At 45.9% G+C, this 15,602-nt stretch overlaps 2 protein-coding genes across 2 annotated transcripts in view; one reads left to right on the top strand and one right to left on the bottom strand.

Annotated features, from left to right (window-relative positions):
* Positions 1-8,145: 8,145 nt before the first annotated feature.
* On the top strand, positions 8,146-10,316 carry COX6A2 (cytochrome c oxidase subunit 6A2). The gene is made up of 3 exons (XM_007439654.3): positions 8,146-8,352; positions 9,344-9,486; positions 10,094-10,316. Exons 1-3 carry the CDS (start codon positions 8,268-8,270, stop codon positions 10,175-10,177), a joined length of 312 nt encoding a protein of 103 aa, XP_007439716.1. The 5' UTR covers positions 8,146-8,267; the 3' UTR covers positions 10,178-10,316.
* LOC103064159 (integrin alpha-M) overlaps positions 10,192-15,602 on the bottom strand; it is a 45,206-nt gene continuing 39,795 nt past the window's right edge. Inside the window, exons 27-30 of the mRNA XM_088142579.1 lie at positions 15,487-15,600; positions 14,492-14,584; positions 14,137-14,247; positions 10,192-13,819 (exon numbers count right to left, since the gene is read on the bottom strand). Of these exons, the coding sequence (XP_087998705.1) occupies positions 13,703-13,819; positions 14,137-14,247; positions 14,492-14,584; positions 15,487-15,600 (435 nt within the window). The 3' untranslated portion in view covers positions 10,192-13,702. The remainder of the gene's footprint in view (positions 13,820-14,136; positions 14,248-14,491; positions 14,585-15,486; positions 15,601-15,602) is intronic.

Raw genomic sequence — 15,602 nt, 5'->3', positions numbered from 1 at the left:
TGTTAACACAGGAACCCTATGTGGAAGTCTGGTTCCATGTTCATTGGGAGGGGCCTCGACCCAAGTTAGTCAAAATTTTTGTCCAAAAAGAACAGGAAGATGAGGAGGACCTCTGGCTGACTGGACCTCAATGGGGGCCGCCACCTCCTCCTCCTCCTCCTCTTCCTACCGCTCCCCCTCCGGCGCCCCCACCCTATCCCGGGCTGCGGAAAGAGCTGGACCAGCTGAACCAAGACATTCAGAACTTGCCCTTTAGTCTAAGGTCGGCCAGTGCCTTCCCCGTCTGGGAAGTCCCGGACGGAACGAACGCACAGGGGGTGACCGTCACCAGTTACGTAACGGTTCCCATCAAACCCAGTGAGTTGAGGGAATTAAAAAGGACCCTCCCTCGTATGCAAGAGAACGCCCATACCGCCGCCGAACAATTGGAACTTTTTCTCGGCCCGGTGGAATACTCCTGGGGGAACTGAATTACATTTTAGCCCACCTCTATACGCCAGAAGAGAGGGGCCAGATTTGGCGAGCTGCGCTCGGGGCTTGGGAGCAAAGGAATGCAAATGTTCCAAATGCCCCGGCCGCAGATACTAAATTCCCTCTGGCAGACCCAAATTGGGATCCCAATAATGCTGAACATCGGGAGAACATGAGAGGAGTTTCCCCCTGTACGACTAGGGGGGTCATGGTTCCCCAACCAGGACCCACGGGGAACCCTTGGTAAACATCACGGTGGGTCCCACCGGCGAGGAACGGCAGTTCCTCGTGGATACCGGAGCCTCTCGAACATCGTTGTGCCAACCGATCCCAGGGATTGCGAAATCCCGGGGCGCGTCGGTATCGGTGATGGGGGTGGGAGGTTCTCCGGTCAAGGCAGACGTACTGGAGGGAGTGAGACTGGAGTGGAATGGGAAGGAGGTAACTGCAGATGTGTTACTGATCCCACAGGCAGGGGTGAACTTGCTGGGAAGGGATCTAATGGGTAGTCTAGGAGTGGAGTTGTGGAATGTGGAACAGGCAGAAAGGATGTGTTTGTTGCGGGAGGCGGACGTGGAGGTTGTGAACCCTGAGGTATGGGCAGGAGAAGGGGGGGCGGGTCGGTTCCGCATTGCCCCAATTAGCATCCCCTTGAAACCGGGGGTGACTGGTTTGCGGCAAGCCCAATACCCGCTGTCCCGGGATGGGAGGCGTGGGCTGAAGCCCATCATAGATGGGCTGAGGCGGCAAGGGCTGTTGGAACCGGCTATGTCCCCCTTCAACTCCCCTATCTTAGCTGTGAAGAAGAAGGACAATAGTTACAGGCTGGTGCAGGATCTGAGGAGGGTCAACGATTTGGTCTTGGCCCGGACCCCGGTAGTGCCTGACCCCTACACTTTGATGGGGAAGATCCCTCCCGGGGATCGGTGGTTCACGGTGATAGACTTGAAGGATGCTTTTTGGTCATGCCCTCTGGCAGAAGAAAGTAGGGATCTGTTCGCTTTTGAGTGGGAAGATCCGGAGACTGGGAGGAAGCAACAACTGAGATGGACGGTGCTGCCCCAGGGGTACACCGAGAGCCCCCTCTTGTTTGGACAGGCATTGGAAGAGAAACTCCAGGGGTTCCGGGCCCCTGGGGGTTCTCAGGTGCTGCAGTATGTGGATGATTTGTTGGTGTCTGGAGAGAAGGAAGTAAAGGTGAGAGAAGATTCAGTGGCTTTATTGAACTGGTTGGCTGAGGAAGGATTGAAGGTGTCAAAAGGGAAGGTCCAATTTGTGAAAAGGGAGGTCAAGTATTTAGGACATGTACTCCGGAAGGGCGAGAAGTTGATTGATCCTTCTCGGATACAGGGGATAATGCAGTTGAAGCCCCCTCATACTAAAACGGAGGTGCGGCGGTTTCTGGGTCTAGTAGGATATTGCTGGCTATGAATAGATGAGTACATGAGCAAGGCTCAGTTTCTGTATGAGAAGTTGAAAGGATCATCTGACAGGGTAGAATGGACAGAGAGGGACACAGAGAAGTGGGGGGAATTACGAAGGAGCCTGGTGACGGCCCCGGCTCTGGCTCTACCGAACTTGGCCCTCCCCTTTCACCTATACGTTACAGCCCATGGGTGTGTTAGTGACAGAAGGGAAAAAACTCACTTTTGGGAGCCCCGTGATTGTCCATTCACCCCATCAGATCTTAAGTGTGCTTAGTCAGCAGGCGGCTGCTTGGATGACAGAAGGGAGGATGTTGAAATATGAGACAGTTCTCCGGATAAGTCCTGATGTGGTGGTAGGAACAGACAGGAATTTGAACCCAGCGGAGTTTCTTGCGGGGGAGCGGAAAGAATGGGAGCCGGCGGAGCACGAGTGCTCCACCCTGTTGCAGCTGCAAACAAAGACCCGGGAGGACCTGCAGGAGGTCCCGCTGGAAGAGGGTGAGGTCTGGTTCGTGGATGGGTCTAGTCGAGTAGAGCAGGGACAAAGGAAGTCAGGGTATGCGATAGTGACGGCGGAGGGAGAGACAATAGAGAAGGGGGCACTACCAGCGGACTGGTCGGCTCAGCTGTGTGAAGTGCACGCTTTGAAATGGGCACTAGAGTTGGGAAAGGGAGTGTCCCTCACCGTCTACACAGACTCGCGATATGCCTGGGGAGTAGTGCACACTTTCGGGAAAATTTGGCTGGAACGGGGTTTACTCACAGCTGCTGGAAAGGGAAGGTTGCAGGGAGGAAGCAGGTCATTGGGTTACAATTGAGGGGACCCCAGTAGTGAGCCGTGCTGACATGAGGGGGATGGTGGAGAAACTGCACGAAGGGTCTCACTGGGGGGTGCAGGCTTTGATAGACACTGTAAAGCCGTGGTACTGGAGCCTGGGGGTTCGATGGGAACTCCACACCCCTTGGCATCCTGACTCCAGTGGGAAAGTGGGAAGGGCCAACGGGGTGTTGAAGCAACATCTCACCAAACTGGGATTGGAAACAGGGCTACCTTGGACAAAGACACTTCCGGTTGCCCTGCTTCGAATGCGGACAGCCCCTCGCAAGGATGTGGGGGTCTCCCCATTCGAGCTGATGATGGGAAGACCTTTCCTGGCTCCAATGGGAGAGCCTATCCCCGAGCTAAAGGATGCCTTCCTGAGAAAGTATCTCTTGGTACTGTCACAATCTCTCTTGTCTCTAAGAAAACAGGGACTCCTCGCTCAACGGCCCCCTTGCTGAAAGACCAACACCCCCACAAGCCAGAGGATTGGGTCCTGATAAAGACGTGGAAGGATGAGAAGCTGAAGCCGTCTTGGGAGGGACCATACCAAGTTCTCCTGACAACTGAATCAGCGGTTCGGACCTGACAGGGGTTGGACCCACTACCATCGGGTTAAGCGAGCTCCCGACCCCCGACCATGGACTGCCCAACCGGGAGACGGACTCAAAGTAAAACTTAAAAGGAACTGAACTAAGGCAGGGGAGGAGATGACCAACATAAAGGCGTAGAATTGGCACAGACAGCTTTGATCACTGGGGATGATCCCCGTGGGGGGGGGGAATGTTCTATCATTTTGGGTCTTCTCCCATACCAAGACCCTGGACTAATCAAAGGCAAATAGCTCTAAATCTCTTGGGGATAACCAATGCAACTCAATGTGTATATTTCAACAATACCCAGAACCGTACCCACCCACTGCCCTCAAAAGGTCCTGCTTTCACTTGTGGAGGGATCTATAATATCCCTTACGCCTCAACCCCTCTATACCTACCTAAAGGTTTCTTTTTGTTATGTGGACATGAAGCTTACACCTATGTTCCAGCCTATAGTTCAGGGGGCCCTTGTGCCATAGGGCGCCTGACCTCTCTATATGCCCTGCCTCCAATACAAGCGCACCCATCAAAAGAAAAAAGAAAAAGGGAGCTGCCATCTGATTGTGAGAGTGATGTGACACTCTTGTCCGAAACAGAAGCCATGGCTCTGGCCCTCTCCTTAGTAGGGGTTCCTGCACTAAGTGGAAGGGCTTACCTGGACCTAAGGAAGGTGGCCTGCCTCCTGGCTAAAAGTGTCAACCTTACATCCTCTCTCATTGCAGCTCTCACTGAAGAAGTCACTGAGATCAGGAGGGTGGTCATTCAAAATCGGATAGCTATAGACTATCTCCTATTAAGGGCAGGACAAGGCTGTGAATCTTTTCAAGGTCTTTGTTGCTTTAACCTAACCAACAATGAGAACTATATTGAAGCAAAACTAGCCAAGTTGAAGACCTTAGCCTCTCGCATATCCGAGGATCCAGAGGGATGGAATTGGTCGTGGCTCACTAGTTGGTTACCTAACTTTGCTTGGTTAAAACAACTTTTTGTACTAGCCATTGGTTTCATTGCCTTACTGGTCCTAGTATGTTGCTTAATGCAATGTCTCCCTGCTTGTGGGAATTACCTGTCCCAGTGTGTGAAGCCCCGGGTCCGGGACGAGGGAGCAATCCTGTTAGCCAGGTTTGAGGCCCAACAGAGGCGTGAAAAGAAAAAGGGGGGATTGTGAGAAGGCAGGGAGAAGTGAGGGCCTCAAACGAACCATGTTTGCTAAGGGAGAGCGCTGTGCACCATGGGGCAGCCTTGGGGGGACGGCAGGAGGGAGGATGGGCAGAAGGCACACTCGCATCAGAGTGGAGAAGGACGGCAGGAGGGAGGAAAGACTGCAGGCAAGAGGCACGTTCGCACCAGAGTGAAGAGAAACGGCAGGGGGCGGCTGTCGGGTCAAGTGGGGATTGGAATGTGTATTGCGCTGATTGGATTCGGAAAGTGGAATGTCTGCGGTTTTGCGGTTAATTAGCGGCGCTCCGGGGCGGTAAAAAAGGTGAGATTGTGAGCCAAGCCCTCGTAGGAGGGGGAGGACAGATAGGGGGTATAAAAACCTGTCAGACCTTGCTTCGGGGTTCCTCCATTGCTGCGGGAGGGACCCACCTTTGCAAACGTGCCCAATAAAAACTTCTGTCTACTGGATAACCGAACCCGTGTCTGTCGTTTTCTGACACAGAGAATAATAGAGCAAGGGACAACTCTTCATCCAACTATTCTGAAGTTGATAAAAATGCCCTGGGCAGGGTCCTGACCCTAAAGAGGTTATGAGTGACTTTGGCCCAGGCACTTTCTCTCTTAGCCCAGCCCACCTCGGAGGGCTGTTCTGAGGAAAAATAGGAAAAGCACCATATGCACCACTCTGAACTCCTGTACAAAAGACAGGGCGTAAATCACATAATATATAAATCAAATCTGTTGGGTATCATTGTTAGAGCACTGTGGGAGACATCTCATCCTTTTTCCTCCCAAGCAACAGCCACTTTAAATATCACTGGATGATTAAACACTAGTATGGAAACATATATTTCAGGTCAAATGAAGTTTTGACTCCTTTTTCTGGTACTGTACTTTGTATTATGTAGGGAAGCCCTGAAAAGAGATCCTTGTAGAAACTAAGAACAAGCTTAATATTTTCTTACGTTTGTTTAAAAAGGGAAGAATATAAAATATTCAAGCTTCATTGCATTTTTTTCATCCCCACATATTTTTCAATGCTGCAGCCACTCCTGCCCTCTGGCCTATTCTGGTGCTACACAACAACGCAAGAGAGCACAGCTGGATTAGACTAACCCCCTAGGCTTTCCGGATATAGGGAGTAAGGAAGATGACCTTGACAGAGATAGGACAGATCTATTACCAAAGAGACACAAGGAAGAACATGACTTAAGTCCAAAACAGGAAGTAATGTGAAAGCAGCTTAGTCAGACACCTCCATAGTTCCCATTAGTACGGTGGGTGGGTGAGTAAAGCACAATCAGATTTGCAAGATTCTGTTATTATAGCCAATATTAGTAAAAGTAGTTTTAGTCTTCCATTGGAGTTGTTTTCTTGGTTGGTCTACATAGTGGGGCTCACACTGACCTGCTCTGCAGCCCAGGGGTCTCTGCAGGTAGGTCCTTTCAGTCATACTTAAGCCATGGATGCAAAATTATTATTCATCAACCAAGACTTGAAGCACATTAGCAGGCCTGAGGGTAGATCAGTGGTTTGCTGATTGAAACAATCATCAGAGAGAAATGACACAAGATACCTTACTTCTCTTCTTCTTACCTGCCATCTTACTTCCTCAAGACTATCCTAATCTCTCATCCTCCTTGTAAATATTGGTTCTCATCCTAATAGGGATTGAAGCAACCATTGTGTAACTAATTCATAGCTGCAAAGTCAGAGAAGGGAAAAGACTTACCTCCTCTCTGGTCCATAGTGAAGCTGTGATAAAAAAAGAAAGCAAGCCCCCCACTTTAACCTACACACAGAGATGTCTTGGTTCTCCACTGAAAATAGCTCACTTGCTGGAAGTCTTGTATCACCACTGCTTTGGTCTTCAAAACACTTTCAAAGGAGAACTTTGGGAGATGCATGCTTGAGAAAAATCACTTTCAGTTCAGGCAGCTACCAAAGCTCTGACATTATTCAGAGCACCCTCCTCCTTCCCCATGGTATTAGGAGAAATTTCCAGGGCACATAAACTAAAACGAGAAGCACACAAGGAAGTAGCCTTTGCTCTTCTTCCACCTCCAAAGTGGATCCCCCAATGATCAACCCCCTTCAGTGTCTCCTCCTTTGCCGTCAACCACAACAGCCTAATTCTGCTTCCAGCTTCAGATGAATACCTCCCTCATCTCTTATGAAGTTTATGGGGCCAGTTGATACCAATATCCAAGGGGCAAAGATCTTCTTACCCAGCCCTAAGTTAGCCCTTAGGAGAGTTTCCTAACTTCCTCCAGACCTAGGATGGGAAGTAGGGGAAGATGATCCTGGCTTTGACTTGATCCTACCTACTTTGTTTTGTTCTAACTACTTTGTCTAGTTCCCCAGACTCTCCCAAAGGTGGCCTCCATCTACATTATCTATGTGGACCTTCATTACATGCTCTTCATTACAAATCATAAGGACTGGAAATGGGACGAGCAAAGAAAAGCAGAAATGATCAGGATTCTGATGAACCTTACCAAGAGGTTTGAATTTCAGTCAGCATGGACTCTATCTCTAATTTTTATGTGGAAGAAAATGCCTACTATAGGTCTTGCCTTGGCTTTGTCTGTGACCTGGTTGCTGCAGAAAGAGAGTTGTTCTGTCACGGTGGTAGTAGAGGGAAAGTGCATCAGATGACAGCTCCCATTATGTTCATCCAGCATCACTAGCAGGCAGAATTTGGACCTCAACATTTTTGCAGGATCCCAGGTTTGCATGAAGATTAGGTTGAAAAGATAGTTCTGAAAGTCTAACTGGAAGTGAATACATGTGCAGAGTTTCTGCACTTTCTGAGCCTAGCAGAATTACGTGTGAACAATTTTATCCAGCAAGGTCAATAGTTGAATCCAGAAGGTATTTCAAAACTGGGTTTAATGGTGTGGGGTCAAATAAAACCCCTTCCATTGTAACTTTACCATGATTTCTGATTGGTAGCGTTAGAAGATGCTGATTGGGTTCTGGATGACAATTGTTATTATGCAATGATACCGCTGCATACGTGTATTTGATGAGATGTCATATTACTGTGGAATATGAACGCTCTGTGATGTGTGTAGGACAACAGATGTGGCTGTTTGCTACCTTGTCTGTTAAAAGATCTGGAGCTAGCAATAGAAACCTTAAGGGTTCTTTCACTGTAAGAAAGAACGGGATCTAAGAGCTGATGGACAACTGAAAGTAAACGTTGTAGAAAAGTAAATGTGATGAGAACAAATAGGCACGGAAAGGGAGTGTATCAGACCAAAGCAGCTTTTCAACTTTCTACCTGATATAAAACTCCAATGAATGTTAACACATGTCAAATGTCTGCAACATGTTACAAAAGTCACCCCCAATCTACTAGAATGTCTTAAGCACTTACTCTAATAATACATCCCCCGCTACTCTCTTTGGAGATTGGACTTTCCGCATTTGCTTTCAGCTTCGTTTATAAATAGACTCAAAATCCACTGGAGGGAGGGAAGGATTGTTAGTTCCTGGGTCCCATGCCAATCTTAGTGAGAAGTTGGCTCCTCATCATGGGTTGGGTGACAGCCTTGCTACAGAAGCTCCAAGATGGGTCATGTTTCTATCTCCACTTCATTGGCCAAAGAGGGTCAGATGAACATAACTGTCAGGTCCAAGGAGGAGGGAGAAGTGGGAGTGAAAGAGCAGTTAGGCAGAAAGGCCTTGATCCAGCAAAGGCAGTGGCCAGCCACAGGGAAGAACACAAGGTCTCCATTATAGAAACCATCTGCCAGATAAAGGTCCTTGGAATCTTGGGTTTCCGGAATGATTCCCAGGTGGACAGCAGTTCGACTGGTGGCCCAGGGAAGGAATTTTGCTACAGCAGCTGGCCATGATGAAGGATCCAGTGGTAAGTGAATTCAATAAAAGATATGACTGGTACTGCTACTGAAAATAACAATAACTCCAACAATACCTGGGAAAATCAAACAAAATCAAGGAAAAAGAATAGAAAAAAAAAATATAAAATATAGAGATCTCATATAGACATTCCTTGGTACCTGGCTGGAGGTAGAATTTCCAAGGAACACCAATCAAAATGTGATTTTTTTTTTGTTTATTTGTACTGTGTTATTCCTTGATGTATAAAAACTAATAATAATAGTAATAGTAACAACAATAGAAAAATTGTGTACCTCTGTGGGACCACATCCTTGTTTAATGAGCGCTCTTCATTTAAGCAAAAATGAAGTATATACTTTTAATACAAACACTGAAAACCTTTTTATTTTCGTGTAGAATCTGCCAGTCATGTCCCATAACAGCTTAGATTATCTTTGGCTTCCTGCCCTTTGTTCCCCCCTCTTCTTCTGCCAACACTTTAGTTAAGTAGAGGCCTCTGTCTTTTATTTTATTTTATTTAAATTTATTTTAAGATTTAAGGAAGAAAATAAATGGCTACATAAAAGAAAAAAAAAGAAGAAAACAAGGTCTTTGTCTTTTAACAGACAAGCTGTAGTCCTGCAATATGAAATGGTTATGTTGATGTGTGTAGATGATAGTCTTTCCAATGAAAAACATTTTCATTATCTAGTTGTTGAGTACCTTTTAGATTAGCTGGAATGCAACATTGATTGCTTCGCCCAGAATTTGCCCTCTAGGAAAGATAGCATTTTGGCTTTCGATGCATTGTCCCACAAAAAAGGGACAGCAGAAGCGACCTTGAGGATGACCTTCTCTGCTGTTCTCTTGAGAACCAAAGGTGCTACTTGACTCAAGGTAACACTAGGAGACTGTTACCCAGAGGTAGCTCAAGTTGTATTTTTTATGTAACTTAGCACCCATCTAGTGTCTTCTGCTTTGCATCCTTGGTTATCCTATGTTTCCCTTCTGTAAAACAGCTCGGACATGGAAGATTCTGAGCTTTGTGGTGGCACTTCCTGGAGTAGCCATCTGCTGGGTGAATGTGCAGCTGAAAAAGAAAGAGCATTCGCATGAACGTCCTGAGTTCATTGCATATCCCCACCTGAGGCTTCGAACAAAGGTAAAGATGTAGCAGGAATAGGAATGTAATTGGTTAGGCCCTTCATCTTGATTTTTGAAGGGCTTCTTGCTTCTGAGGCTAATAATACAGTCAAGAGTAGATGTTCTCCCAATGTTCCAGTCCTCCAAGTTAGGTTGGTGACAATTACTGACAACTTTTTGGTCCTAAATCTTCACCTTCTGGAGCTTTGCAGTGGAACACTCACAAGGGACCCTAACTTTTGTAGCACTTAGTGAAAGGCCCTTTTCTTTTTCCTGGTTTGCTGAATGATTTCATATGCTCAATTGCTGGTTTACATCTTGCTTTGCTATGATGGTTTTTAAATTAATGTACTGACATTTAAGCAATTGTGGATAAGGGGAAATAGATACCTAAAACAAGATCCAGGGGTAGGTACAAGATGGATGGATTTGTGGCACAGCATTCATGAGGGGTTGTCAAATAAGCCATGAGGGGTTGTCAAAAAGCAGCCATGACCACAATTGAAGGTCCACCCTTTTTAAATATTCATCACATGTGTGACATACATTAAAAAGGGTGGGACCTCCATCAGGTGATCATGGTCGTGTGCTTCCTTTCTGTATTCCTTCTCTCTCTTTTATTTTAGGCTTACCCGTGGGGTGATGGAAATCACTCTCTCTTTCACAATCCCCGCACCAACCCACTGCCCACTGGTTATGAAGACGTCTGACAGCCATCACTGAACTCCTTTTCTTCTTCTTCTTCTTCCTAGCTTCCTCTCTGCTAGTGAGGAGAAAGAGTTACAGATGTTTAATGCATCTATGAGACAGATTTCTATGTCTGGAGTCAATAAAATGCATTTCAATGAATGTAGCACCTTCCTGATATTTTACAGGGTTTTATAGGTAGTTCTACCAAACTGCCATATTTTGAGTATAAAAGAGCATTTGTCCAGGACTTCTGGGTTCTGCTGAAGAAGATGCAAAATCCCTTTCACCAGAAAGCTGATTGCTACTGAAAGAAATGGAGCTTTGGGGCCACTTCCATTTTCATTCTGTTTCCATGCCCCAAACCTTCGCAAACCACTACAAAGCCCATCTTTATTTACTTCTTTTGACCTCAAAGGCAGAGAAGATAATGTGCCAATCTATTCTCCTCCAGCTGACTAACAGGAGAGAGAAAAAGTGAGGCTTCCTCATCGTCCTGTCCCAGAGTGAAAAACGCCCCCTTACATACTACACACAGGTGTGCACACATGCGCAGACACACACACACACACACACACACACAAGAGCAGTTTCCTTCCCATGCATTTAGAACATTTTACCTGCATTTGTCTTGCCATCTACAGTGTAAATATACTAAGGCATGCAGTTGGTGTATGGAAAGGAAAACCTCCCTATAAACAGATAAACAGATTCTGTTTCTCCTTTTTAAAAAAAAAAAAAAAAAGCTGCTGGCAGTGATGAGGAAAGTGTAGCATGGAGGCCTTTTTGTAACCAGGTGTTTTTCCACTACTTTTAACCATTTATTTATTAATGTATTTATTTAAATTTATATGGCTGCCTCCCTCAAAGACATGACTCTGGGCAGCTAACAATATTAAAAACAGGTAAAAACATATACAAAAAAATAAAACACACAGCAGCTGGGAAAAACCACAAAAACTACAGTGAGCACAACCAGGAAACGGGCTCCCTCATGCACTGGGGGCCCCAGGCTTGAACGCAGAACCAGGTCTTCGGGGCCTTACGAAAGGCCAGCAGGGTTGGGGCCGATCTGATCTCTGGAGGGGTGGCATTCCAGAGGGCAGGTGTCACTCTCCTTCTGGGCCCCACCAGCTGGCACGCCTTAGCTGGCAGTATCCAGAGCATGCCCCTCTTGCCGGATCGAATAGGATGGGTAGAGACAACCGAAGAGAGACGGTCCCGTAAGTAACCTGGCCCCAAGCCACGTAGGGCTTTAAAGGTAACTACCAGCACCTTGAATGGCACCTGGAAGCAAACTGGTAGCCAATACAATTCGCTGAGCAGTGGGGTCACGTGTACCGAATAACTCATGCCATTAACTGTCCGCATCACCACATTCTGCACCAGCTGAAGCTTCTGAATGCTCTTCAAGGGCAGCCCCACGTAGAACCTTTTGCAGGAGTCCAGTCAGGAAGTCATCAGGACATGAGTGACCCTAAGCAGGGCCTCCTGGTCCAGGAAGAGGTGCGACTGATGCACAACCCAAAGCTGGGCAAAGACCCTCATAGCCATGGCTGCCACCTGCTCTTCAGGCTGGAGAAGTGAGTCCAGAAGGACCCCCAGATTGTGTACCGCTTCTGTCTGAGGCAGTGCTGCCCCATTGTAATGGTATGTGAGAATGACCTTGGGAGACAGGAGGAAGAGCCACAGGCTAGACAACGGTCAGACAAGAGGCAGCTGAGTCCACAGAAGAAATGTGGGTGTGGCAAACATCTCAGAAGGGACCCTCCCTAGTTTCTTGGGCCGTAAAGGCAAGAGGGGAGAGATGGACTTTCAGACTTGCAAGATTCCGCTAATGTAACCTTACAATAAAGTTAGAGCTAGGACTTCTGGGTGTGCTTCTTGTGTGGACTACCTTGCAAGGCTGCCACCCATCCAGAACCATGGTTGTAGACTGCTGAACAGAGTCTCTGTGTATGAAGTGGTGACCAGAAACACTAAGATTGGGTTTGCTGATATGACTGCCCATATCACAGTTTTTAGATGTTGATCAGGACTTTTATGCACCTAATGCTAGCAGGCAAGAACAGATCACCCACAAGTCCCAGGGTTGGAAAAATCTTCAGGTTTGCTCCAGTCTGAAATAACCCAGTGCAAAGAAAGAAAAGCAGGAACTCAGCCCTGCAACAAGCAAATGTTATGGTGTGCTTCCTTTCAAAACTGCTTATGTTTGCAACACATAACAGTAACTAAAAAAAAAAGCTCACATTTGTGGCTATTTTTTTTTAATCCATTCAATCGTGTCCAATTCTCTGCCTGGACAAGTCCCTGCAGTTTTCTTGGCAAGCTTTTTCAGAAGTGGTTTGCCCTTGCCTCCTTCCTAGGGCTGAGAGAGAGTGACTGGCCCAAGGTCCCCCAGCTGGCTTCGTGCTCAGGCAGGACTAGAACTCAGGGTCCCCCAGTTTCCAGCCTGCAGCCTTAACCACTACACCAAACTGGCTCTCACATAATGGTAACCAAAAAAAAAATTAAAAAGCTCACATTTGTGGCTATGATACACATACTAATCCATGTTTCCAAAGATTTCCAGGGAAGGGATAAAAAGTCAAGATGGAGGAGGTCATGATCATGTGATTGAAGCCCCACCCCTTTTTAGGAGCATCATAAAAGGGGCGAGGTTTTGACCATGTGATTGTGGACACTATCTTGACTTTTTGATGCTCCCCCCCATTCATTCCCCTGATTGCGACTGAGGAGTGTAACCAATAAATAAGCGATCAAATAAAATGTAAAACTACCTATTCCTGATGCCATGTAAAATGGACAACGGAAGGAATGGATGAATTTGTTAATTTCAGTTTTCCTCAACTTGTCATATTTGCAAATCAATCACTTTGCTTAATCAAACTTGAGAGTTTTTTTAAAGGAAGTTTACATTAAAATTCATATTTATTTGGTGCATATTGCCTCAAATTATGGATTTTTCTGTGTCATGTTGCCTAATATACCTAGTTTTTGCAAACAATTGCCTATGATATAGCACCTCTTTGCATTATATTGCATTTCCCTGAATATATGTGTTTCGTAAAGTCTTATCTCTATTATATATTTTAATTAGCAAACTGCATGCAAAATTCAGAGAACTGTGAAGTTTTAATAATTGGATAAGTCTGCATTTAAACACGAATGAAACATTTCTCCTTTCTTTAGCATAAGCTTGATTTTGCTCCTCACCAGGACAGAGGGACCAGAACCTTATCCACAATATGCATATTTCCCCACAAAACACTTGCTTACAAAAGAATGTGACCTGCTATATTTCATTCCATTCCCAATGGGATCCTGCAGCTGGATGAAGTTTCTCAATGTGACCATAAATATCAAACATGGGAATAGGTGAGTTTACTAGCCTGCCATTTACTACCATTAAAGCTCCTTTTGTACAGGAAATGAACATCTCAGGTACATGCTGGAGCAGTTCTCTCTTCTTCAGCGCACGACGACCCATCTAACAGTCAGAATGCTAAAAGAAGAGTCTGTAGCAAAGGTATGGATAAGGGAGTTGGTTATCCTTTAGTAGCAGCGGAAGGGGTGCTGGTGTCTGGTGGATTTCCAGCTCCCTCGTTTTCTCCTGCTCCTGCCTCATCAATCATCTGTTTATACTGTCTTTTGAAGAATCCAAGCTGGAAGGAAAAAAGAAAGAAAAGTCAGGTGAGCATTGAGTAATAATGGTTGGTTACAAATTAGATAGACACCAGCTCTGAAAAGCTCTCCAACCTAGGGGAATCCACAAACCGATTGGTTTATTGTAAGATTGAAGGATGGACAATGATGGACATCCTTCACTAAATTAATAGATTTTTTTGTCTCTACCCAAGATGCCTCTATCTTGATGGCCTTGGCAGAACCACTTGCATAACTTGATAATGCTGTCCCCTAAGCAGGAGGCAAGCTGAGACCTAAAATGTTCACTGCAGGCCATTTTCTCTTTAAGGCTTACCTTATAGAGACCAGCAACAATTAGAACAAAGAGGACAAGGCCGCCCACACTGCTGCCAATAATGATGGGCAGGTAGTTGTAGGGCTCCAAGAACTCCACTGTGGTCTTCACCTAGAGGGGAGGAAGGACTGGATCATACAAGGGAAGCCAGAATCCTTTTATTACAGCTTTCTCCTTCCATACCTACTACTGTACTTATCTTCCAATGGATCCAGAAGTTCTCATTCAAATCAAATCAAATCAAATCAAATCAAATCAAATCAAATCAAATCAAATCTTTATTATGGTCAAAGACCAGCCTAGAGAAGTTCTGATTACAACCATTAGTTATGCACTGGAGGAAGGTAGTCATTACCTGGTTCTGCACAAAGCCCTCTTTCTGCTTGTATTTGTTCTTATCGTAGGAAATTTGGGCAGAGCTCACTAAAGTCACTTTCTTCTGCTGGATCTGAAAGAAGACATAAACTAACTCAGAGGTGGGAGAGCTGGTTGCCTGAAAGGTTTCACCAGAGAGGGGACAGTAGGAATTACTGGTATTAATGGAAATGTTGTTCTGTGGGCACAGATATGCAGGTGACCATTGGCATATCTTCACTTATATCCCACCAATTTAATCCCATTCAGTTACCACAATATCCATGAAAGTATCCCATGAATTATCATTTGATGAAGGTGATCGTAACCGTGTGGAAAGTTTTCACCATTATACGTTATAGAGCAATTCCGTACGCAGGAGCTTTTGGCCTGAAATCAGCACTGTGTTCCTATGTCCCTATGATGCTTTGGCACTTCTGTTGGTCTCCACAAACTAAGCCAAAGAATTTTGGCTCAGCAGTTCCTCCACAGGAAAGACAATACGAAGACAATTTTGCAGGATTTCTTCTGGAGCTGAGAAGTAGGCAGTTTCCCACTAGTAAGAACTGGTGCTTTGTCCTACTTCCCCAGAGGTTGCTTCTCTACTTGAAGCGAAGGTATTGTGATGTCTTCACCTCATCCTTCCTTGTTGCTCTGAAGGTAGGCTTTACCACTTCCATATATTGGCCAGTTGTTTTTGTTTTTCGTTTCCTCACCACAAACGTGATGAAGGAAAAATGAGGATGAGATCCAAGAGACACCTGTGTTTTTCTATCATGGGCCAGATCAAGGTAGCACTGGTCAGCTCAGTGGAAAGAGCAGTTAGGGAATACATATGGTAGTGAAGCCAATGCCTATGGGGAAATGCCCCTAGTGCAAACATGCCCTAAAACACAATTGATTTTCTATATGTGTGATGGTGTGTTATTATACCACAAAAGAGACATTCCTGTCCTGCCCTCTAACCCAATAAAGCCCCAGCAGATGCCTCCATACCTGGGAAAACAACTTGAAGTCAATGTCCCCCTTGATCTTGAACTCAATAGGTTGTTGGAGCTCCAAGGATGGAATATTGCAAGTGATTGTTTTACAGGTGGCTACAGAGCAGTCCT

The sequence above is a fragment of the Python bivittatus genome, unplaced genomic scaffold (assembly GCF_059951505.1).
Source record: "Python bivittatus isolate LINGU-HERP-01145 unplaced genomic scaffold, Pbiv_v1 ctg000440_np1212, whole genome shotgun sequence".
Lineage (NCBI taxonomy): Eukaryota > Metazoa > Chordata > Lepidosauria > Squamata > Pythonidae > Python > Python bivittatus.
Note: the sequence above shows the minus strand (reverse complement) of the source record. Positions and strands in the feature narration are given on the sequence as shown.